The sequence below is a fragment of the Falco cherrug genome, chromosome 11 (genome assembly GCF_023634085.1).
Source record: "Falco cherrug isolate bFalChe1 chromosome 11, bFalChe1.pri, whole genome shotgun sequence".
Classification (NCBI taxonomy): Eukaryota; Metazoa; Chordata; class Aves; order Falconiformes; family Falconidae; genus Falco; species Falco cherrug.
The window spans coordinates 16339226-16363353 of record NC_073707.1 but is presented as its reverse complement, the minus strand read 5'-3'; the positions used below and the strand labels follow the sequence as shown (position 1 = coordinate 16363353).

Here is a 24128-nt window from a genome sequence, read left to right as displayed (position 1 = left end):
GTGTCACCAGTGCCTTCAATGGCCAAGTTAGGGCTATGACAACTGGGTCCATAAAGGGTATCCATCTATGACAAACTTGATACTATATTCTGCATTCACTGCCAGTTTTCAGTAGTGAGGAGCTAGCCCTGAGGCACACCTTCTGAGGGCTCACAGAATACATAAGGAGCTTTTTAAAACAATTTTTGATAAAATTCTTCTTTCCTTTGATTGTTGTGAAGCTGATGGCTCTTTTTATTTTCTGGAGAAGAAAAGAAGACAAAAAATTACCATCTCTGGTAATTTGTATCATTACATTTCTAGTCTCCATGGAAACCTATGTGGTGCTCCACCGTTGGGTAACATTTCAATATGTTGCAGCAGAAATCAGATGGAGGGAAGACTGGGTTCTGCACCTTGCCTGTTAATCAATTAAAAATGGCTTTAAAGTTATTTTCACATTGTGTTGCAATCTTCACTTAGAGTAACAATAGAAAAAATCGCAGCAATCAAATTAAGCTATTATGTCCTGATCCTGCGTATACCTATGCACGTAACTCTGCCACTCGGTTTGATTCTGATAGGCATTGACATTAGTTTGGAAGAATTCTTTGGTTTTAGTAGGATTGTATAGATTAATAGTATGGAGACTGAAAACATAATAGCAAACTGTTTGTCAAGTTCACTGTAATAAAAAGCTTGCCAGAGAGGTAGTAACAATCCCCTTGTTGTAATTTGTGTAAGCAAAGCATTTTGAAAACCAAGAACCTTAAATCTTTATCTTTCTCTGTCTTCACTCTTTTTCTTCCACTGCTAAGGAAAAAATATATCCAAAACTGGTTTCCTCTGAAAGGATATGGTAACTTCATCTACCTGCCTCTTCAGGATTTCCTTTTTTTATTCCAAGCTTTATCAACTTGAAAACAAAGGCACGTAATCTTACTGGGACAGCAGAAGGTGATACAGACAAGGAATATACAGAGAGAGACCAGTCTTTTTTTTGTGACCACAGTGAACCCATGAAGAGTAAGTGCTCTCAGCCACCTAAAAGTAAGTTAAAGTGTACAGTAATGGAAATAATGCAGCCTACTGTCAACCTGTAAATACCCCTGCACAGACAGCCATGATATTAAGGTACACAAAGAAATTTTTCTAAGCATTTTACATTTGCACAATGAAACCCCAGTATGCACTTTACAACTGCACTAAACCACAGTGGTGAAATATGGTAGTGATTTATGCTGTTCACTATAACCAAACTACAAAATCTGATCATTCTTTATGTATTTTGAAGGTATTTACTGCATTTGTTTCAGAATACTGTGGAGAAAATGTATGCTAGTCGAGAAGATATTGGATATGATTTTGGAGATGACTCAAAAGTTGGAAGTAAGCCAATTAAGCCTAATCCAAACATCGATGGAGGATGGGCTTGGATGATTGTACTTTCCTCTTTCCTTGTGCACATACTTATCATGGGGTCCCAGATGGCCCTTGGAATACTCAACATGGAATGGCTTGAAGAGTTTAATCAAAGTCGTGGCTTAACAGCATGGGTTAGCTCCCTCAGCATGGGCATTACACTTATTGTTGGTATGTTCCAGCATAATTTATTTCAAAACTACATAGATTTTTAGAATATGTTTGCCATTCATCCCTCAAGTATTTTCTTACAGTTTTCCATTTTATTAGCAGGGCTGCCCAAGTTCTCCTGAGTTGCCTTTTTAAGGTCACAAGGACATATTTTACAAGTTAGAGGGAGAGAGGGAACAACAGGGAAGATGATAGAGAAGACAATTACTCCAGGAGACAGCATGAGCAGGAAAGGATGACTGTGACTTCAAGGTCTCACTAGAATTAAGAAAACACATGATCTGTGAAGCTTGTGGTCCTCCCCGTACTCTATCTGGGAGGAGAAAATGTTGAATTTAGACAGTTTATATTTCAGTTTGGCAGCTGAACAAAAAATTATTTTTTAAGTTGTGTTTGGATCAACCCAAAATAATATCTGGAGGGGTATGTTTGTGTGTATATGTGTATATGTGTATGTATCTCTCCCTAAATTAAGATTGAAGAAGTTGTGTTTAGGTCTGCCTAAAATACTCCACTGAAAACAAAATAAAATGTTTGCTTTCTCGTTACTTGTGAAAAAGGCTTGCCCACACACATCATTGATATTGGGAATAACGGTTTCAGTTTCTTTTTTTAAACTATCCCTTCTTTGTGGGGAAACCTTGATTTTAGGTTCTGCTGGTATTTGGTCAGCTGGTTGAATTTTTCTTTCCACAATTTTGAGCAGTAATAGGGAAAATAAACTGAATAGCATGAGTAGCCTGACGTTTAATGTTTTGTTTAAAATGTTAAGACTCTTCATGTGAATAACTATTAAAGAGTACAGAGAATTAAATGAATAATTTCATCATTTTTTTCATATATTTTAACAGGTCCTTTCATTGGTTTATTCATCAGCATGTGTGGGTGCCGCAAGACAGCTATGATTGGAGGGATAATGAATGCCCTAGGTTGGATACTGAGTGCCTATGCCTCCAATGTGCACTACCTCTTCCTTACATTTGGAGTGACAGCTGGTAAGAGCTGTACTAAGGTTTGAAAGTTTTTTTCAGTTACTTTTGATTGCTTTGAAGGTTATCTGGGTGAGTAAAGAGGGAAGTTAGACTGTAAAGTTATTCCAGCTTCTCTTACACACTCTTTGCAGCCTGTTACCTTTTGAGAATACTTATTTATTTACTCAGTGGATTGGGCCCAATAACTTCTGTTGTCATGTAAATCTGCCATGTTGAAGATGGTATTTTTATCAGTTTCTCCCAGGTGAATGTATTAGAGGACATTTTTAATTGGAAGAATTAGTGTAATCCAAACTTTAACAGTGGAATTTAAAGACGTCGAAACACTGTTGAATTATATATCTAGCTAACTCCTCTCTAACGCAGGAAGAAACAGTAAGTGTTCTCTACAGGAGTTGCTCCATATTAATAAAATACCAGATTATGATAACTATGTACTGCTTCAAAACCCATTTTAAAGGGTGTTGGGAGTTGCTAGTGGTAGGTAGCTAAGCCACACACAGCTGCTTTCTTACTGTCCTGCAGTGTCATGGGGGAGAGAATCAGAAAGGTAAAAGTGAGATAAAAACAGTTAAATAGGTAAAGCAAAAGCTGCATGCACAAGCAAAGCAAAATAAGGAATTAATTTGCTATTTCCCATGGGCAGGCAGATGTTTAGCCATTTTCAGTAAAGCAGGGCTTCATCATGTGTAACCGTTACTTGAGAAGACAAATGCCACAGCTCTGAATGTCTTCCCTTCCTCCTTCTTTCCCCCAGTTTTATTGCTGAGCATGACATCATACGGTATGGGATGTCCCTTTGGTCAGTTGGGGTCACCTGTCACACTGTATCCCCTCTCAGCTTCTTCTGCACCCCCAGCCAACTCACTGGCTGGGCCATGTGAGAAACAGAAGAGGCCTTGATGCTGTGCAAGCACTGTCTAGAAGCAGCTAAAACATGCCTGTGTTATCAGCGGTGTTCGGGTCACAGGTCTAAAACACAGCACACATGAGCTACTATGAAGAAAATTAACTCGATCCTAGCCTCAGTTAGGACCATGCACATAGCTGTATTTCATATATATTTCAGTTTCTAATGAAGGATATTCAGATTACAGCAACAACCACTAATAAATAGCAACTATTTTTGCCACATTTTTTTACAATCAAAATCACTGAAAGAAGTAATATATTCTCATTTTTATTGGAATTAGGTCTCTAGAAAGCATTTTGACATGTGTAAGGGCCCGATCAAAATATGAAAAGGCATGGGTGTTCAGGCATCTTTCTTGAAAACCAACAGATCCCTTGTGCCTGAATGCTCAGTTTCTAGCAAAATGTGGCTTCTTTGTGAAAAAAATTAGTTACTTCAAGAAAGTTATGTAGAAGAACCCAGTATTCTCTACTTAAAGCACTACTTCAATTTATTCACTGTTCGTTTCTGGAAAGAGATACTGTTAATAGATATGAAACAAATGTTCAAGCGATCCAAGTAAGAAATACGAAATTTGGCCTTTAATTATTATGAGCAACACTGAGCAATTCAAGGGGCTTTGAAATATTATTCAGTCCACGGATAACAAGGCCAGTTATGTTTGCAAATGAAGCATGGTATCTGTTATAGGTGACAGAAGCATTACGAAAAAAATGAATTGTTTGCAATACTAATAATAGCTTCAGTACCCTCCATTCCCTCAAACTATTCTTTCACAGAGTTTCATAGAAATCTGCAGAATTTCTGTACATGATGTTTTTTTCTAGCTCTCTGTGTGGAAAAACATTGATCACTGAAAAGCAAGGATCACTGTGATGGCTCTTTGTACCACCATACCACAGATTTCAGTAATGTTGTAAATTCCTGAACAAAAACAATAATTACAGGCAGGGTTCTGTCTTTTTTGGAATTTCTGTTCCATATATATATATTAAATATAATCAAGCAGACAGGAATCCCCACACTCTCTCAGCCCTTGCTGCTTTTCAGAAAAGAACATACACAAAATACCAGACAAAAAGGCAGAGATTATACAGAGAATTTAAAGAGGGGTGAAAACCACATTTTCAGAAAAAAATCTGAGGCAGATTTCTGCATGAGGTGGAGAAGTGAGATGTTGCCAGAGTAATTCTGGTCAGAAAACCAGTGTAGCGATGCCTGAGATGTTTTTTCCATCTCCATGAGACTCCATTCCCCATCCCCTTGCCCGCCATCCCCTTGCTCGCCAACCCCACACTCCTGATCTTCTCACTCACCCATCATTTCAGTCCCTGTCCACTCCCATCCCCTCGCTCATGGTCACCTCACTCACCATCACCTCAGGGAAGTTGTTTTCATGTTCTCATGGCTGCTAGATGTTCACTTAACAGCGGCCACCTCCTGCTGTGACCACCTGTGAGCCTGCACACAGTGCTTGTGGGCTCACTTATGGCTCCGGGGCTCCCCGTGAGTGACTGCCGTGTCAGATGCCCTCACATGGGATGTCCCCAGGATCCCCACCTTGCCCCTGGCCGTGGCCACCCCGCCGCCTCAGCTCCCATCCCCAACGTGCGCCCCGCCTCAGCATGGTTCCCCTGCCCCAGCTCCCTGCAGCCTTGTCCCCTCACCTCCTGGGGGACAGCTCAGGCCCAGCTGTGCAAGCTCTGCACCCTGCAGCAGCCATGGCAAGGCAGGGGACCCTTCTCCCCACTCACCTGGCCAGGGGAGCCCTGGGGTGGGCGCCTGTAGCTGCTGGAGTCCCTGCGGGCCTGGCTGCGGGGGTGACGGCTCTGTGAGGGAAAGGAGTGGAGAGGCCTGTGGCCCTGACGTGCCTGTGAAGGTGCTGTGCCTTTCACGAGTTAACTACCTTCTGTGTTAATTCCGCAGAATGAGAAGATAAGCTAAAATACAGAAAACTTCTTTATTTCTTGGGATGCGCAGGCGGGGGCCGTGAGCACTTCATGCAAGCGGGAGCGTGGGCTGCTCCCTCACAGCGGCGAGGCAGGCTGGGCTGAGGCAGGCGGTCGGCTGGGGGGCCGAGAGATGGCCTTGGTGTTTGTGGCTGCCGCTGGGGAGGGAGACCTTGTGCAAAATAAAAACCTGGTCAGGTATTTGTGTAGCAAAGAAATAAATATTTCTAACAGACAAAACAGGTCGGTTCTGACCACTACACTGCCGTGGTGCTGAGGTGCTTTTTTCAGGCTTTGCTGGAAGAACTACTCTTTCTCTGGTCTAGCTGTAGCTAGATCGTGCTGCACCTGCATACGGCTGTGTTATCAGCTATTTAGGAAAACTTAAGCCCCAAACGCTTTTCTAAAGTACAATCACAGTGAATTTTGAAGCATCTTCTGGATACACCTCTTCCAGTCCAAATCCCCTCTGTCAGGAATTCGTTGTGAGAAAAAATGGGCAACTGTTACCTTTAATGGTGTGTTTGCACAAGTCTTAACGCTTTCTGCTTGAAACAGGTACCATTAATACCCTGGGGTTTAACTACAGCTGAGGGATTTTCTACAGAACTATAGAGATGTTCCTCTTTAAGAATATGCCTGTGCAGCTACTGTGTGGCCCTCCCTGGACTTCCCTGGAGTGCCCAAAGAGAAACCTGGAAGCCACCCAAGGTCCCACCACCCAGCTAACCTACCCTGTGCTGACTCCTGAAACGTGTTGCTGGTGAACTCAGCCAAAAGCAATAAGATATGCCCACTAAGCAATTTCTGGTCACTGATACAATCAGATGCAAGTATTATAAATGCAGATATTTCAAAACAGAGTTTGTTTTATGTTTGTCCTCATATTAGCTGTCACTGATTTATCATGGGATGTTTGGGACTTTCCAGCAGTACCATGCTAAACTGAGGTAAAGGTTTTATCTTCCATGTATTTCAGTTTTCCCAGCAGTTAAACAGCAGTATTGTATTCTCACAGGAATGAGGATTGCAAATTTTGGAAAATACTGCAAGACAGAAATGAAACCTAACATGAGAATTAAATATTTATTCTCAGTTTTACCATTATGCTCATGCAAAAGTTAGGGATAAAACTGATATGTTTTTCACACTTTTTATGTTGTTGGCAAATGTGCAGATTGATTTCGGTTTTTGTTTTCATAGGCGCTGGAAGTGGCATGGTTTATCTGCCTGCGGTGGTCATGGTAGGGCAGTATTTTCAGAAGAGAAGAGCACTTGCGCAAGGACTCAGTACCACGGGAACAGGGTTTGGAGCCTTCCTAATGACTGCCTTACTGAAGTACCTCTGCATCGAATTTGGGTGGAGGAATGCCATGTTCATCCAGGGTGCCATCTCTCTGAACCTTTGTGTCTGTGGGGCGCTTATGAGACCACTCTCTCCCAAAGACATGGTTAGCGAAAAATATGGTGTGAGAAGTAACAGTGAAGATAATCAGGCAAAAGCTCTGTCCCGTTCTGCAGAGACTATAAAATCCAATGGAGTCCTCAGTGAAGAACCAGAAAAAAAAGAAGAGGCAACAAATGAAGAAGTGCTTGACAGTGTTCAGCACATAGAAATTGGAGGTAAATCTGGAAGTGGAAGGAGTATGTATGGACTGCGCATTCTTAAGACAGTGAGCCAGCTGACGGTTACAGTCAGGAAGGGCTTTGCAATATGGTACTCCAGCTACTTTGGAGCTGCATCACTGTTTACCAATAGAGTATTTGTGGCCTTTATAATTTGGGCTTTGTTTGCCTATAGCAGCTTTGTCATTCCCTTTATTCATCTTCCAGAAATAGTCAAGCAGTATAACTTATCTAGTCAGAACAATGTATTTCCTTTGACATCCATTATAGCCATTGTTCATATTTTTGGTAAAGTGATCCTTGGAATCATTTCTGATCTCCCGTGCATCAGCACGTGGAATGTCTTCCTCATGGCTAACTTTACGCTGGTCACCTGCATTCTTACTTTGCCACTAATGCAAACATACATTAGCCTGGCTGTGGTTTGTGCTCTAATAGGATTTTCTAGTGGCTATTTTTCTCTAATGCCTGTTGTGACTGAAGATTTGGTTGGAACTAAACACCTTGCAAATGCCTATGGCATCATCATTTGTGCCAACGGAATATCTGCATTGTTTGGACCACCCTTTGCAGGTAAAAAGTTCAAATTGCTAACCAACAGATGTTTGTATAAAAACTGTGTGACTTGTTATATTATTATGCTTTCTTACGTTATAAGCATGTGTAAGTAACAAAATTACAGCTGCTCCAGAATGGACCATAACATCCAGCTTCACATTAATCGATTTACAATTTATAGATCACATCCACTGGGTACCAGCTCACTATTCACACACTACAAATTACAATCCTTGCAAAGAATGCCAAAGCTATTACAATCTATCTTTCGAATGGTATGTTTCCTTAAAATACAATCATACGCTTTTTTAAAATGAGAAGGGTTTAACCTATTTTTATGTGTTTTGTGTAGTATATGCACACTATTGAGTGAGCCAACAGGATTTATAAGAAAGCTTATTCAGTACCCTTTGAAAAGCAGCACCATATATTCTTTTAGCACCTCTCAGTCGGTGCTGAATATGTCTTTGTATTTGGGTCATTAGTAACAAAGCAAACAGGATGCAATTAGTTGATGTAAAAAAGGGTACAGATCTTGAGGTTACATTGCAATGCAACCAGCATACCATGAGGGAATTTTGCTATTTTGCGTTCTCAAACCTTTCTGGAGTAACTTTAATGTATTTTTGCAAAGGAATTAAGGTTGGAATGAGAGTCACTGCAGAACTGAGATTATATCTCTTGGAAAGGCTTTTATCAATATGAGGCTCTTCGAGAAAGCTACTGAGAATGTGTTTGCTTGCAAAAGACACAGCATTTGAACTAGCCTGCAGTATCGGGCATTTTACAAATAGTAGGGTGGAAGAACTAATTGGTTTGGGATTTCAAAATGTCTGTTTTAAAGCCAGACCTATGATAACTTGTTTGAAAAATGTACAGTTTTAGAGAGAAAGTTGCTTGGCTTCTGAGGATGGCACATAGCTAGAGTCCCATTTTAAGACTTCCATAATACTTAAATGAGGGGACAGGTTTTGCACTGGTTTTGGTGAATGAACAAGAGATTTTGTTAATAAATTTCCATTTGTAGCATCCAGAGGAGGAGACAGTCACCACCTTTTTTTTTTTTTTTTTTTCCACAAAACATCTATGGATTTGACTGAAATGTCACGGGAGAAATGTGCAGCATTTTTCATATTTTCCCATGCAATGCACCTTGTTGTCAACCTTTGTAACAAACATGTTTTGTCCTTATTTTGCAGGTTGGATCTATGACATCACACAGAAATACGATTTTTCTTTTTACATATCTGGCTTACTGTACATGGTGGGAATATTATTTTTACTTATACAACCTTGTATTCAAAAGAAACAACCAAGTGAAAAATCTACGGAAGAAGCACAAGGATAGAACAAATTCCAGAAATTTTTTTACAGATTTTTTTTTTTTTCATGTTTCTATTGTATGACAGTATGAAGCTGTTTTTCTTATGGAACCAACCACACTGAGCTGTACTTAAGTGAAAAGCAATTATGCTCCAAAATGCTAATAAATTATTAGAAATACGCTTTTAAAATGAGTGAAGATCTTTTACTTTAGAACTAACAAATGCAGCAATTAAAAGCACCCTGCTAGTCTTTTAGAATTGGAATAATGCTAGGAGCCTTTATCCTTGCTTCTCTTCTAACTTGTCACCACTACCCATTGGTGAAACTCCATTGACTGCAGTGCAGTTGTTCCAGATTTATACTAGTTCTACAAGAGAATTTGATCAGTATACGAATGATTTATAAAAGGCCTTCCTACTATGTATTTGGTCTGAAAAAAGGTTAGTTACTGAGTATGCTAAAATGATTGTACTGTTGAGATGCTAGTACAATAATTTGATTAATTCAGTGTATTAAAATAACTATTTCTGTGATGCAAAACTAAAGAAAAGTTCTAAGATTTTTCTGAAACTACTCTCTACATAAAGGATTTTTTTAGTTTATTTTTTAAAAGTATCAACTGCATAAGGCAGCCATCCTCAATACATAGGCTAACATTACAAATGCTGTGACACTGAATGCACCTGAAGTAAGACTAACATAAAACCAGAAACAGGCAACATACGGAAAATATTACTGTTATTCACAGGCTGGAAAATGTTTCCAGAAATGGTCTGAAGCTTCTGGCTGCTTCACCTGATTAGAGGTATTGTAGAACTTTGTAACATTGCCATTGACTCCCTGCATAGGACTTGTTTGTCAAGTAAACAGTACTAAAGAAATGAGTTGGCCAATTAGAAAATTGGCCAAATAGAGTTTTAGAAAGAACTGGACTACAGCACAGTACATCTTGTTACACTTAATTTAGTAATAAAAACTGTCACATAATGAGCAGTCGTGTTGCTGCTTATAATGTACGCCATGGACTATTTAAGACTGGTCACATTTGAGATACTTATTCACTAGAGAATTAGATAATTCAGAGCATGGAAGAACTAAAGACCATTCAAAATATTCAAATAAATTTTCTTAAACAATGCTAAGTGCCTGGTAATCAATGCAGAATGTTTTGTATGGTATACAAGACATAACTTTTTCAGCCTTGAAAGGCAAGTCTGATGGTAATTTTCCTATCAAATAAAAGTCACTATAGGTTTTTTCCTGCTAGCTTTATGAAAGTTTTGTCATGACGGATCAGGTTCTTAGTTTAATACTGATACAGGCTGCTGAAATTCTTTAAAAAAAATTAATACTATTCAGTTATATTGAGTAAATACTGGGAAACAGTTCAGCATGCAATGATATCATTATACAGATATTTTTTATAGCCGCAGGGTTGGTTAAAAAAAAGTTCTGAACTGCAACTCTTAGTGTTCTATAATGCAATTCACCAGCTTCTTAGTTTCGCACTTCTACAACTGTTGGCAGCAACATACTTTAAAATAGATCACTGAAATAAGCCAAGTTAAAAAAGAAAACCTTAAGAAAACCCCAAACTACTTTAAGATTTAGATTATTTCATTCATATAGGATAGTTATGTATGGCTTTTAAAATTCATATTAAAACAACTGAGGTGGCAGGGAACTGCAACACACGGTGTGAACATGCAGTCAGTAATTTCTTAAAATCAGCTTTTGTTTTGGAGAAAACGTTCATGTAAACTACACTTTCACATCAGTTCTTTTGTTACAGGTTTAACGTCTTTTTAGTGTGAGTGCTGCTGCTAGCTTATTTTAACTGAGCTGTCTTTTATTGGTGAAACATATATATATATATCTTGAAAGGATGATTTCCCTCAATTTCCTTTTTTTCTTTTTGAAAGATATATATCCTTTACTTGTTCTTTTTTTTAAAATCAACTTTATTTGTACATTAATGAATAATATGTTGTTCACTTATCTGCAATATGTCTTTCTATAGAAGTCCTTACTGGGCCATATGATGGGAATAAACGTACATTACCCAACATTTCACTTTCTGTTCATTTACAAATTAAGTTCATTTTTTTCAAGCTTAAAAATGAAGGTTCTCCTTCAAAACGATTGTGCTTACTTCTTGTAACAGAAGGGACAGGTACATGGTTGATCGAGGAGAAGGAATGGTGGGCTGACAAAATTGAGTTGAATTATGATTTTAAATTAATATTCACTGAGTCCATATTGGCTAGCATGGGTTCTAGTTTCCTAATCTGAAACTGCCTAAATCTATTCTGAGAGCACAAGCTAAGAAAAAAATTAATTGGTGGTAGACTGACAGATATGAGAAAAGAGGGTCTGTTACTAGCTCTGCTCACATACTGTAGTTCTTAAAATCATGTCTCTAAAGCAAAATTACATTTTATAGTGTTTAACTACACAGAACAGAAATATTATGAATACAGTATTTTATGCACATCATGAAATCTGTATTTGTCCTAAAAGGTCCTAAAAGGAAAGTTACAAAGAGGGCAGAATATACTTAAGTGTTTATTCTATCTAAAGATCTACAATCACCAAATGCTTCAAGAATATTAGTATATAGTTGTAGAACAAAATATTCTTGATCTCAATTAGCAAACATTTTCTTTATAAGGCAGTATTTTAATTCTTAAAACAGAATGATATAAGAACCCTGTATTAATAGTTTTTACTCAGTTTATAAAATTCAAGTTTAACACTTGGCACGTTAAAAAAATTGCAAACCTAACACACTTTTCAAATAATACACTATTATATCCAAACTGCAATCACTGCTTTTAATACTCGGGTCTTAAGGCTAGTCAATGGCATATGATGTATTAATCAACTGGTACTTTCAGAGTAATAATATTTGGCCTCTTAATCACTGAAGTTTATTGTTGGAGCAACTCAGTCATGTCAGTAAGAACTGCCTTCATCTTACAACACTTCAGTAACCATTGTTACAGTCTCATAAGATAGTCAAATATACAACTCAAACAATGGAAATCGGTTTGTTTCAAAACATCAGCAACATCAAGGAGAAATTGTGCCCATATACCATTCTGCCTCAAACATGATTTTGATGGATTGTTGAAGACAAGGATGATCATTTGATCCACACCCTCAGTCACCAAAGAAGTTTCTTCCTGGTGACAACATTATTATTTGCTTGAAGTTTAGATTATTTTAAATATTGTAACACACATCAAACTCTGGAACCAGCTACATAAACACTGCAAGTTTACCGTGGTGGACAGCAAGAACCTCAGCATTCATCAGCAAATTTTGTAGTAAGAAATAATAGATGGTTTTCTATATAGGTAAAAATGACAACGCCACAGCATCAGATATAAGACATGGAGCATGTATAGCATGTATACAAAGCAAAGTCAGAACGAAGACGTACAAAGAAGCCACAACCTCTTCTATTGCTAGTAACTATGCTGAATATAAGAGAATTTCAGGATGCCCAATATATTAACATTGTGTTATTTACATGCTGCTCCTAGTAAGACACACTTTGTTTTTCCTCTTTCAATCCTTAAAATAATTTGCTTTCCGTAGTAAAGAAGAAAAGAAGAAAAGTCCCTATGTCTGACCTGAAAACTACAACAACCGCTTCAATGAAAAATGCATCTTTATTCAGTTAGTTTTTTGTTCTGAGGATCTCGTTTCTGTGTCCTCCTTTGGAGCTGCAGCTGTACCTAGTCTGTTTGTGAAAAAAAAAAAAAAATTGTTTCCAGCCCATTTCCTGTGCAAGTTCTTTCATTTCAGGTGTAGTTGTGTCACACAAGTTCTCCACAATATTTTGTCATAGGACATGACTGTCACATATCTAGTTGTAAAAGAAACTAGAGGCTTAAAATCATAATTTGGCTTACTCATTGCTGATTATTTTACTACACAAAATGTATTTAGACAACACAGACGCCTTGAATGAAGGTCACTTGCAGCGCAAGCTGCCCACCTATCTCGAAAAATGCAATATTAGTTAAAACTCACAACGACATAAACAGAAGTTTTGCCCAGTGTTGCCACTGCAAGGTATCACATGTTCTGTGAAAAATTGGAGAAGCTTCTTTTGGTATGATATCAAATGCCTTTCTGCTGCACTAAAAGCAGCTGTAATGCCACATACTCTCTTGCTATGCGACTCATACAGCCCCACTGAAATCAATGACACTGTGTAAGATTACGCCAAAGAACTTGTCAGGATGTAGAAAATGCATCACAAATACAAATCTGTTTTTAAGGTAAGTAAAAGCAGAAAATTGCCTTTGGACTTACATCAGAAATACAATTTTAGGAAGGTTTCAGAAGCACTGTAAGGATTAAGCCCATTTCTCAGGAGATGCTTCTCTTTCAGAAAGACTCCATAAACAGAATCAGGTGCAAATACTGCATTATAAACAGGAAGAAAAAAAATTATTTATTAATGACAGAACCACCACAAGAAAAGAAATCAGTTAAGAACATACTTGGTGTCATTGTATATTATCTGGCCATTCACTGCAAGTTACACCAGAGTGCAGTAACACTGATTCTTCCCCCCAAAGGTTCCGCTTTTCTAGGTTTGTAATTGCAGGGACCTAAGTGGAGTTGTACTAGATTATTCCAGTGCAAGTGGCTGGTACATTTGTCACAGTAGTAACAGAAATAGAAAAGCAAAAGTCCTGGTGTAACTCCTGTCACACACTGCTGATATAGCTGGATACCTTAAAGTATTTAATACACCGAGTGCAGCAAAGCTGTATGAGGGCATGTGCAGTCCTATTTTTGTTGTTCTTGAATTGTGAGAGTAAATACTGCAGGCACACACAACATGCTAGCATATTTTAGAAAAGAAAAAAAAAAAAAGCAGGGATTATTGGGACAAAATTGCTGTAGAAATCCTGAAATGAAAATATGCATTTTTAGTTTTCTTTAGTATTCTGCTTGTGCTCTGCCTCTCACCATTCGGTTCCTATGAAAAATGGACACCATTAAGTTAAAAATGGTGGAGACTGGTTTTTCGCATCATACGTTTGCATTTCCGGAGACAGTGTTCCATAAAAAAATCCAAAACCCAGAAAGAAGACAGATAGTAACTGTCACTATTCGGTTTCTTTCCGTGCCAATGGCTTCCGAATCGCGGCCGGGAGCGGGGCCGGCAGCCGGGCTCCTGCCTCCCCCTGCCGGCAGCGGCCCCGCCAGCGGCGCTTCGGCGGCTCCAGCTGCGCCCGTTTGTGCAAAACCTACGTGTGCAAAGTAAACTACACGCACCCTAGCCTGAGCTGGTGCTGGGAGACATCGCAATCCAGCAGTTTGCTGAAAAAGTATTGGGGAAACTCACGCTGTGCTCGAAAGGTGGTGTCCCCAGTGGAGCTTCTTTACAATACTTCAAAATAGCACCTAGTGAAAATCTAAAATACTTTGAAACTCATATTGGAAGCATCTGCATGTTCTGGAGAGCAGGATTTATGCTCAGAACTACAGAGAAATGCCACGCTTTGGGTACAAAATGAAGATACTTGCCTAGTTCAGCCTGCGAGGATGCATTGCATCGGACATACAGAGCCTTTCACACTCTACTTTTCAGTCCTGAGTGCAGAGCCTGTTCTATTTCTCCCTATTTGGAAATCTGAATATGCTATTTTAAAATTCCACAGACAGCAGCATTCCAGCCTAAACATAAATTAGTCTGGAAATGAAAATCCGTAGTGTTTGGGGAAATTTCTAATTCCTTAAAAGTACTGCTGAAATGACAGAAAGAGATCACAGCATTACTAGTTGTAACAGGTTGTGCCAGAATCTTACCTTTATTATTATGCAACTCAATTCTTTCTAGAATTTCCTTAAATCCAAGAATATCCAAGGCTTTGTGTTAAACTAATGAAAAGTTTACTGCCCTCCTCAGTAGCTCATCCTACTCCACTCACATTCTGCAAGTGACAGATAGATTCCAAATATACTAATAAATAATTTCCTGACCTTGCTTCTACCAGTTCTCTTCCCCTCCTTTAGTTGCTTTTATTCTCTCATCTTCTACTGTTGTTTCCCAGTCACAATAGCAACTGTTTTATCTTCAGACTGAAATAAAGCCCAGAACTCGGCAAGCTTATCTACTTCCATCTGCCCTTCATCTCTAAATTCATGACATGCTCTATTTTCCTATCTCACCATATTCTCCTGTGCTTTCTTTGCAATTCTCCTATTTCTTGGGCTCTCTTGAACTCACTCTTGGTAAAGCATCTATAATGTCTTTGTAGGCACACCACAGGAACAGCAGTATAGCCATGTCCTCTTGCACGGTCAGCAGTCTTCCACAGAACTTTCCTTGAAATCTTGGGCCATATAGCCTCAAAATAATAGAAACCCTGTGAGTAATCTCTTCCTTACACAATCTGGAGATGTACTCTGTACCAGAGACATGTCCTGTTCTCCAAACTGAAAGGTTAATCTATCTCTCCGAAGTCTGTCTGAGGGTATCTAGCTGTCACATCAGGCTCAAGATGACTAAAGCTGTTTTTATCTTCCTCCTAAGGTCTCACCACTGCTTATATTTTCAGTAATCTTACAAGCCATAACTTGACAGGCTTCATTCTAGGCTCCTACAGCACCCCTAAGGATAAGAATCAAGTTACTTTCTCTTTAATATGCTTCTCTTCCTATTTTTCGTGAGCTAAACCCCTTTTCCCCCTGCCACCCAAGTTACTGCAGCAGCCTTTTCTCAGGCTGTGACTCAAACAGAAAATGTAATTTTGAGGTATTCAGACCCACAAAAATAAGCTTCCTAGATTACAACTCTGAACCTATTATCTTCCCATCCCTCCAATTAACTGACCCTGCACAGACCAGGAAGTTGGAAGATGACCTCTCAAAGGCTTTTCCAACACAGCCTACGTTACCCTGTGACTACTCTTTCTGTACCAACAGATTGGCCCTCATTCTCCTGGGACTTCCAGGTCTCCTTCCCTATTTGTTACCCCTCACTCAGCATGTGAGGCTACCCTTAGCTGACACCAGGCAACAGTGGCAACTTCCGTTTTTCAGTCTTTAAATTCAACACATTCATACTATTTCCCATACTTTCCTGACAGCTGGAAAGAGCTTCCAAGCAAGCAAGAATAATGTCATCTCTTTCTTCTTCTATGTTTCTTAAAGTTCCTTGCTGCAAGGCCTACAAAAATCTTGAAGAAAAAAATCTCTTTCCTTGCACTCCTGTCTTTTGTTGAAGACTTGAAAAGTAAGCCTCCTAGGAATGGCAGTGATTTTTTGTTTGTTAATGAGCCTAGCATAAGGGCATCCTTGTCCGCCGTTGAAGTTTCTAGACACTGCAATAATATAAATCATAATGCAGAGCATAGGCTTTACATTTCAAATACTTAACCCTGGCAGTAGTGCATAGCACCCAACCATGGATTACAATGGAATTATCTGCATCATTGTGTTTATTATATGAAACAAAAGTTTGCACGATAAGTACAGCTTAACAGCCTTTCTAAGATTTAGTTTTTATTCCAGCCATTCAGTTTGTATATAAATTATTAATTTATTGTCTCAAACTTTAAGAAAAGCAGACAGATTGATGATTATGTTGAGTTGACTGAAACCCAACATGACGCACAGCAAAGCCAACAATTTAAAAATAATTTACAAATTATTATTTTTTTTAAATTATTATTACCGTTTCAAACCTGCGTGAAACTTGAGAAAGCCTGGCAGTATCTTCAAGCTCCAGAAAGGAAATGATGTACAGGAGCAATGGGACAGGAAGCTGTTTCAGGAAGTCATAGTTACCTCGGCACAGATTGAGGACATGTTCCAGAACTTTGGCACCAAACACTATAGCAATCTGAACTGTGATAAAAAAGACCAAACCAACAACAAAAAAAAAACCAACCACCCAACAACCAAACCCAAGGGACAACAGATTTTAAAAGCCTGAAATTTCTTCCCAATAATCCCACGTTATTCAGATACATCTTAAAAAAAATATCAGAAACATCAGTTGTGTTCTTTTAGTATTTTCTAGAGAAAATAACATCTAACTTATATTAAACATTAGTAAGATGTAGTATTTCAAATAATCTTTAATGTTGCTAGTGACATCAAGGAAGCCTGTGCAGTAAAACAAGGCTTTAGTTAAAAAAAAGTATAAATTGTCTAGTATACAGAATACTCCTGTCTTGGCTGAGGAACATTAAAACAGCTGCACCGCTAAACTGAAACTTGTCCAGATCCGTTTTGTCTGCTTTTCTCCATACATACATGTTTTTGTTCACATAAAGACTGTGCTATTTACTCAGGAGAAGGTTAGTAAAACAACCGAAAAAAGTACTTCAGTTGTATCATTTGGGGGAAATAATGATGGCTCTCACATTAAGAGTCCTTGCAGTTCTGCTTGGTATCTTAGGTAGGTTACACCTAAACAACTAAAATGAAACTGAAGACAGTTACCTTCTAGAGTGACAGGACATTTTTGACTCACTCTGTGATCCAACGCCAAATTCTTTTTCTATAGATCTGCTGCTTAGTGAGCTACTCCCCATCTTGCATTCACAGAGTCAGTTATTTCTGCTTCAGTATCAAACTTGTTTGCCTTTTGAATTTAACACTGTTTCTTCAGATCATTTATCTACTTTATCAAATTGCTTTTATTCAAGTACTAGTTCATTATACAACAGGATCCTGGATTCAATTTGCTAGACTTCCAATGAATTAGTGATAAATTTTGGAGCTGCATGTTGTTTCTTAAGATCTGATGACATGAATGCAGTCATCCAGATTTGTAAAGGATGACTTTTTTTTTTTCTTTTCATACAGAGACACAGGGATCAAAATTTAAATTTAAAGCTCAATTACTATTTTTTCGCATTATTAAATTATTCTAATGCATCCACAGTAGTTTTTGTTGTTGTTTCGGGGATGTTTTGGTTTGTTTTTTTTTAACCAACTGAAGTCTATCTTCTCATGTATGTTCAAGTCATAAAAGGAGAGGGAAACAGAATGATGGAAGTTGAAACTATACTGACTATAGACAGTAAGTGCATCCAATTTTGATGCAGCAATTTCCCTCCCAAAATATTTTGTATTATTTCAAGCTTATGTGAATACATTTGAAAAAGCTTTCCAAGTTACAAGATTTCACTGTTAAGATGTTAAGACTTTTTTTGTTCTCTTTTTGTTCAATATATATTCCTAAGGTAGTTATGTAGAAGGAAGCTATCACCTTAACTTCCTTCATGTCTTTCAGTAGATGGCCCAATACTGTTCAAGCTTTCTTTTCTGTTGCTATGTTGTATTGCAAGCACAGTTGGCTGTTGGTTCTCATCTGCTTTTTTGCTTTCCAAGCAGTCCTATATAGTCAGCAATTTTCCTCAAACTCCTTATGCAAGTACAAAAATGATCTACACACTCAACTAAAAATTGTCCAGTTGATCTAATTCAAGCTGATACATAAGAATGATCCAAATCTTTGGATACTAGGAATGACAATGTTTATAGTGTGTATCTATTACATGTTGAATGATTAAGCAGGCTACCACATGAGTATCTGCTGCTCACTCAGTTTTTCATGAAAATTATTTATTTCTAGAAAGCATGTGACCTGGTTTGGCTAGTTAAAAAAAAACAACAACAAAACCAACAAACAAACAAACTTGGCTGTATTTATCTTGCTTTATAAATGTGTCTGCAGCTATTGAAATTGTGAAAGTACATGGAACTTCAGATTTTCTGTGAAATTTTCATCCTATGAGTGCTGGATACTGCTTGATGCCTTGTTCTATTTGTTCACTCATCCAAAAATGTAAGTGGAACTCTCTTCTCTTGCCCTATGCTATCATCAATTAATTTTCCATCTTTGCAAAACCATAATGAAAATCTAGCCATAGACAAAAATCTTACTCCTCCCTCTTGGCTCTACTGAGATTATGAAAAGACTGTCCAAAGAGAAAAGATTTCAGAACAAACGCAGATGCTTACAGCTGTACAGTAGTTAATATAAATTTACTAAAATGTTAATGTTTATTATAAAGTGTTTACTTCTTCAGTTTTCTATTGGATGAGCCAAATGCCTGTGTGGGATATTGATAAAAAGTTTCATTTACAGGGGGACTATTCTTCCTATGCCCATCAGAAATAATATAAGCACTTTTTTTTTTTTTTTAACAATTTTTCTCCAAAAATCTCCAACCATGTGAAAACATGCAAAATCTTAGGAATGAGAAATAGGAGATAACAACAGGAACACTTCACAACAGATAAACATTTTGCTGGTAGGAGTGTACCAAATATTTAGCAGAAAACCATGGGTCTAGTGAGGAGTGTTTTACTTGAACCCTCATTTGGCAAAAAAATCAGTAAGGATAGCTACAATATTGTTCCAGTATATATATCTATGGAGAATTATGGAACAAACAAATAATCTGTGAATACTTAGGAGAACAGCAGCAAAGCTCCCCTTAACAGGAGGTGAGAAGGAGGTCTAAAAACATCTGATTGTGTGGAACAGCAAGAGCTCTAGACAGAAATATCATCAATATTACAATACAATTTCTCACAAACATAGTAAATTATATTCATAATACTTAGCGTTTTTTCTGAAAATAAAATAATTTTGTATTAAAATTTTACTAAAACACAGAGGGAAAAACCCATGTAAGATTTTAAAGATCATTTTAAAGAAGGATGAAATTACTAAATGTTAGGAAAGAACGGCAACTGTGGCTTTCAATACTTCCTATGGGATAGGAAACCTCCGAACCACCAATAACACTTTTCAAGAAAAGTCAGTCATATCTTACCTGTAAATTACTGAAAACACCCAGGATTACAGTAGAAAACTGCACATTAACAATAATTTAACTATATGAATCTACCCAACTAATATAAAATGGATGTTTTATTGTGACATGATATTAATACCAAATGTCACAGGAAAATCTTACAGTATAAGCAATGAAGAAAAAAACCAAGCTGAAATCCTCACCAAAATATATTCACATATGAAATCCACATTTAGGAGGTAAATTAAAAAAATTAAAATTTGAAAATAAACCCACTAAAACCTACTGCTAAAATTCAGCTATAAATTCTATGTAATTCTTGGCAAAAAAAGTATAGCAGACTAATTCTTTGAAAGCTAACGTTTATAAAAATTGATAACTAATTTTGTCAAATTGAAGCGTGGTGCAACTCTTTGCCTCAACTAATGGAGCAATTATAAAACACCTATTGCAAAAAAAGCACATTTAAAGACTCCTTGAGCACTAGAGCCAAATCAAACAGGCAGTCCATTTTCTATTGGTTCATGATACATTCATTCCCTTTCTAGTCAAAGCAAGTTGGAATTCAAGATTTGTTTTGTTACCAATTTGAGTGCCAATTTAACGTTTTTCCATGGTTTGTGCATATATCCAGTCATTTGAGCTCAGTGTGCAGTCTTTCCATCAATGGAGGACTAAGAGCAGCCACTTGCAGTCTCCCTACCCAGCTGCCTAATTTCAATCAAACTCACTTGAAATGGGTCACTTGCAAAAGTTACAAGGTGGATCAGAAACACAAACCTAAACATAGAAATGCAGACCCCATTAACTCACGAGTGCTACAAATTTCTTCATTGCGCTGTAGGAAATGTTGGATTTTAAAAAGCAAAGCACAGGAAATGCATGTTGGTCTTATTTCAGACCCTAAATGAAGATACACTAAAATTTACTCTTGAAAACAGGTATATTCTCTTGAGCAAGGTTTTACCGTCTCCCCTAGCACCAGAGATTCATATACTTCTTGGGAAAGCAGTCATCCTCAGCCTAGATGTAAAATAAGATGATTTCTACTAAACGGTGTTGATAAGGAAAGCAGAACGTCATTTGGAAATTATATCTTTCAAACTCAACATAAAAATAGGATAAAGATGAAGTCACATCTGTAACTGATTTTTTTTTATGTCCGTACATTATCAGAACACAAGAGCAGCTTATTAAAAAAAATAAATCTCACCAACATAAGGTGTTTGAGTGCTACTTAGTCTCTTGGGCTACAAAAGCCTCAGATCTCAATCCAGTCCCTGAAGGTGTAGTTACGAAGTTCTCCATTTTCAGACCAGGTCATAGCTCAGGCTTCAGCTATTTGCTGCAGTTGCTGAATTAATGTGTCTTGGGCTTAGTATTTTAGGAGACTGTTTCCTCTGTGAGCCATGACATCTCTTAAAATTAATCCATTACTGAGAACCAAGTAGATGCAGAGCAATAACTACATGGGACACGTAGTCCCATGGAACTTTGGCAAAAAGCGTAATTATTTCAGATGTTCTCAGTGGCCTCTCTATCAGGAACAGGTTGGACTGCCTTTCTTTCTCTGGCGGTGTGCTCCTAAAGTCATGTTGCACTTGTATAATCCTGAGTACCTGTTGCACTTCGTGTCACTTATGTTAAATCAGATTAGGAATCCAGGTGGCTCATGACATGGCTGGAAAAACAAATGTGCTGGCACAGAGCATTATAAGGACTGAGTTATTAGCAATGAAACTGTTGCTTTCTGGCCAATTTTTGTTGCCAATACCTCTGTCATTGTCTCATAATGAAACTATCAATGTTGCTGGGATTTATCCTGTATTTATCTTTACTGTCATGTCTCTTTTGTTTTTCCAGTATCCATACATTATTTTATATTAATAAATTAATATGAAAAAGCCTGTTAGCCAAAGCAATCACATCCTTCATGGAAGTTATTGCAGATCAATATTTCTAGATTATTCCATTATATCCACAGCAAATTTGCTATTATTATTGTCAAACTTACTATGAAGAGATTAATCATCCAAAAAAATCCTCCTGGGATTCTTTAATTTTTCCAGGTCTCAATTCATGAAATTCATTCCTGAGTGAGATTTTCCACCACCTGAAAATTACCTACTGTTGAAGAAGAAGAAAAAAAGGAAGAAGAAATTAATATCAAGTACCATGAGATAAATACATTGCTAAGATTCAGGACTCCAGTTGTGTAAATATTGCTACATTCCCAAAACAAAGTTATCGTAAGAGATAAACCACAGTTACCTTACCAGCAGCCCTACAACATGCTTCAAAGGACAATAAACGTCCCATAATGCACCTAGACAAGTGTGAAATGTTTCTACATACAAAGAAATTGCTCCCAACCCATGCGTGCAAATTGTTCGTAAAAATTAAAACATATTTAATGACATCTCAACTTGCAAAACTATAAACATGCTCTTTTTGTTTTTCATTTACTTGCAGAAACACAATTCATCAGGCATTAAATTACCTGGTTAGGTAGAAATACCCATTTAACTACTCAGGCATTCAAAAGGGTCAGTATTAGAAGTTAAACTGTCATTTTAACATTTTGTTAAAATCAAAATAGGACAGTTCAAAGCTCAGCATTTAGGCTGTCTGAAAACTCTGGAAAAAGCTCTCCAGAAGTACACATTCTATTCACATTTTTAGAGTTAGAAAAAGAAAAGAAAGCCTGCGTTACAAAGCACACAACTGAGACAAAAGATTAATACGAATAGTAAATGATGTAGCTACGAAATGATGGAAAACAAGTGGCCCTGGCTATCAGTAATTTTCCCAGAGTTCTCTTAAAACCTTACATATATTCTTGAACAGTGTGTCAGCTTATCTTTTGTTTTGTTGCTGTCACAGCTGGGTCTACAGCAGAGGAAAGTCGTGATCATGTCTCTTCTTTCACACAAGCTGTTAGCAAAGATCACACTCCGCGCCAAAAGCAGGATTCGGTTGCTGTTGTAGGCAAGGTTAAAAAAAAATATCTTGTAATCTTACTAATATTAATCCGGTTTACTTCCTTCCATTTCACTGAGAACAGTGAGGATTTTACGTTGTTACAGTATGGGTGGATTCCTGAGCGATAAAACAGACAAATGACAATATTAGCGAGGTGTACATTTATAAGCACACACACACGTGTATACAAAACATACACCCTCAAATAAACCTTTACAAAATAAAACTGGAATAAATACCAGCATTACTGCAAAATCTTCAAGGAGATAATGAAGATGTTTTTAAAGCTATGATCTGTATACCTAAATATCCTTAACTGATCGCTTGAAGCTATCAGCTTGAAGCAGCATCAGCTAATGTTTCCTAAGAGTTTGTAAACTTAACTTCAATTTCCAAGCCATGAAAACTGCCAGCTTACCTGCTTCCTTGCTGTTCCAAGTCCCTGTTGGTGTAGACGTAATTTTACTTATTAAAAAGCACTCCTTCAGTCATAGCTTTTTCTACTCTTATTCTAACATAGCCACATATAATTGAGAAGCTGATACTATAGTAAAGTTTTTCATGCAGTTGCAGCTACATCCATCCACACTACAGCTTTGACTGCATAAGTAATAAAGGAAATTTTGAATAGGACAATAGAAATCTTTAGACTTAGACAGAGCTATGATCACTTTGCAAGTGGATGAAGTTTAGGCTTCTAGGTCACTTCAAAAAAAAAATGCAAAATAGGTACTTTAAAATTTTACTCACTTTTCACCATGAAGAGGCAACCATGCATTATATCTAAACTATGGAACCAAGTAGCACCAACAATGCACAGGTATTTGCAAAAGAACTGAAAAAAACCCCCAAAAACACCACACATGGGCAATTGTTTCATGTAAGGCTACTAATGGCATGTTATGATTAACTTAAAAGCAAGAATGCAGATCTTGTGGAACTGAAGAACATGTTAAGTCTCCTTTTGTCCCTACTGCCTCCAAAACCAGTTAGATTCCTGGCAATGAAAAGATATCCTTTGTTTAAATAAATATTCCCACTGTGCCTTCATACAGCATAACAAACAACATACAGGTATTTCACAACATGATGTGAAACAGTTAACAAAAATCAGTAGTTCCAGATACGACATATAACAAATATTACCCAATATTCATACCATGATCTTGGCACAGTTACATAGTAACATTTTTCCTAATAATTTCCCCACTGCCTCTGCACAAAGGGAAGTGGCAGTCACTCTCACATTTAAGTTACTTCATGATGGCTACACAAAAATCTTGCAAAAATTAAGAAGCTCTTTCATATCCATTACTTGCAGTAAGATTTTTGTAGCAGGACCCAAGCCCCAATCAGAGAGGCATCTTTTGCCAGTTTTATGAAATTCCATCAGCATCTTGGT

General features: G+C 37.6%; 1 protein-coding gene and 1 long non-coding RNA gene across 4 annotated transcripts in view; one reads left to right on the top strand and one right to left on the bottom strand.

The window, feature by feature from the left end:
* The first annotated feature begins 240 nt into the window (after window positions 1-240).
* On the top strand, window positions 241-9072 carry SLC16A14 (solute carrier family 16 member 14). The gene is made up of 5 exons (XM_005443725.4): window positions 241-1005; window positions 1296-1572; window positions 2424-2567; window positions 6630-7625; window positions 8810-9072. Exons 2-5 carry the CDS (start codon window positions 1311-1313, stop codon window positions 8956-8958), a joined length of 1551 nt encoding a protein of 516 aa, XP_005443782.1. The 5' UTR covers window positions 241-1005; window positions 1296-1310; the 3' UTR covers window positions 8959-9072.
* LOC106631464 (uncharacterized) overlaps window positions 3942-24128 on the bottom strand; it is a 33956-nt gene continuing 13769 nt past the window's right edge. Inside the window, exons 3-6 of one of the 3 annotated variants that reach the window (XR_008734517.1) lie at window positions 23477-23561; window positions 16642-22843; window positions 13263-13373; window positions 3942-5598 (exon numbers count right to left, since the gene is read on the bottom strand). This is a non-coding gene — a long non-coding RNA (uncharacterized LOC106631464). The remainder of the gene's footprint in view (window positions 5599-13262; window positions 13374-16641; window positions 22844-23476; window positions 23562-24128) is intronic. The other 2 variants (XR_008734516.1, XR_008734518.1) reach the window with 2 other exon arrangements.

What these genes read in the sequence shown, in the direction of transcription:
- SLC16A14 (XM_005443725.4), top strand. Translation starts at nt 1,311, where the DNA reads ATGTATGCTAGTCGAGAAGATATTGGATATGATTTTGGAGATGACTCA. An exon ending in GGGCATTACACTTATTGTTG is followed by an intron (nt 1,573 to 2,423) that starts GTATGTTCCAGC and finishes ATATTTTAACAG; the next exon opens with GTCCTTTCATTGGTTTATTC. An exon ending in GTTTGGACCACCCTTTGCAG is followed by an intron (nt 7,626 to 8,809) that starts GTAAAAAGTTCA and finishes CTTATTTTGCAG; the next exon opens with GTTGGATCTATGACATCACA.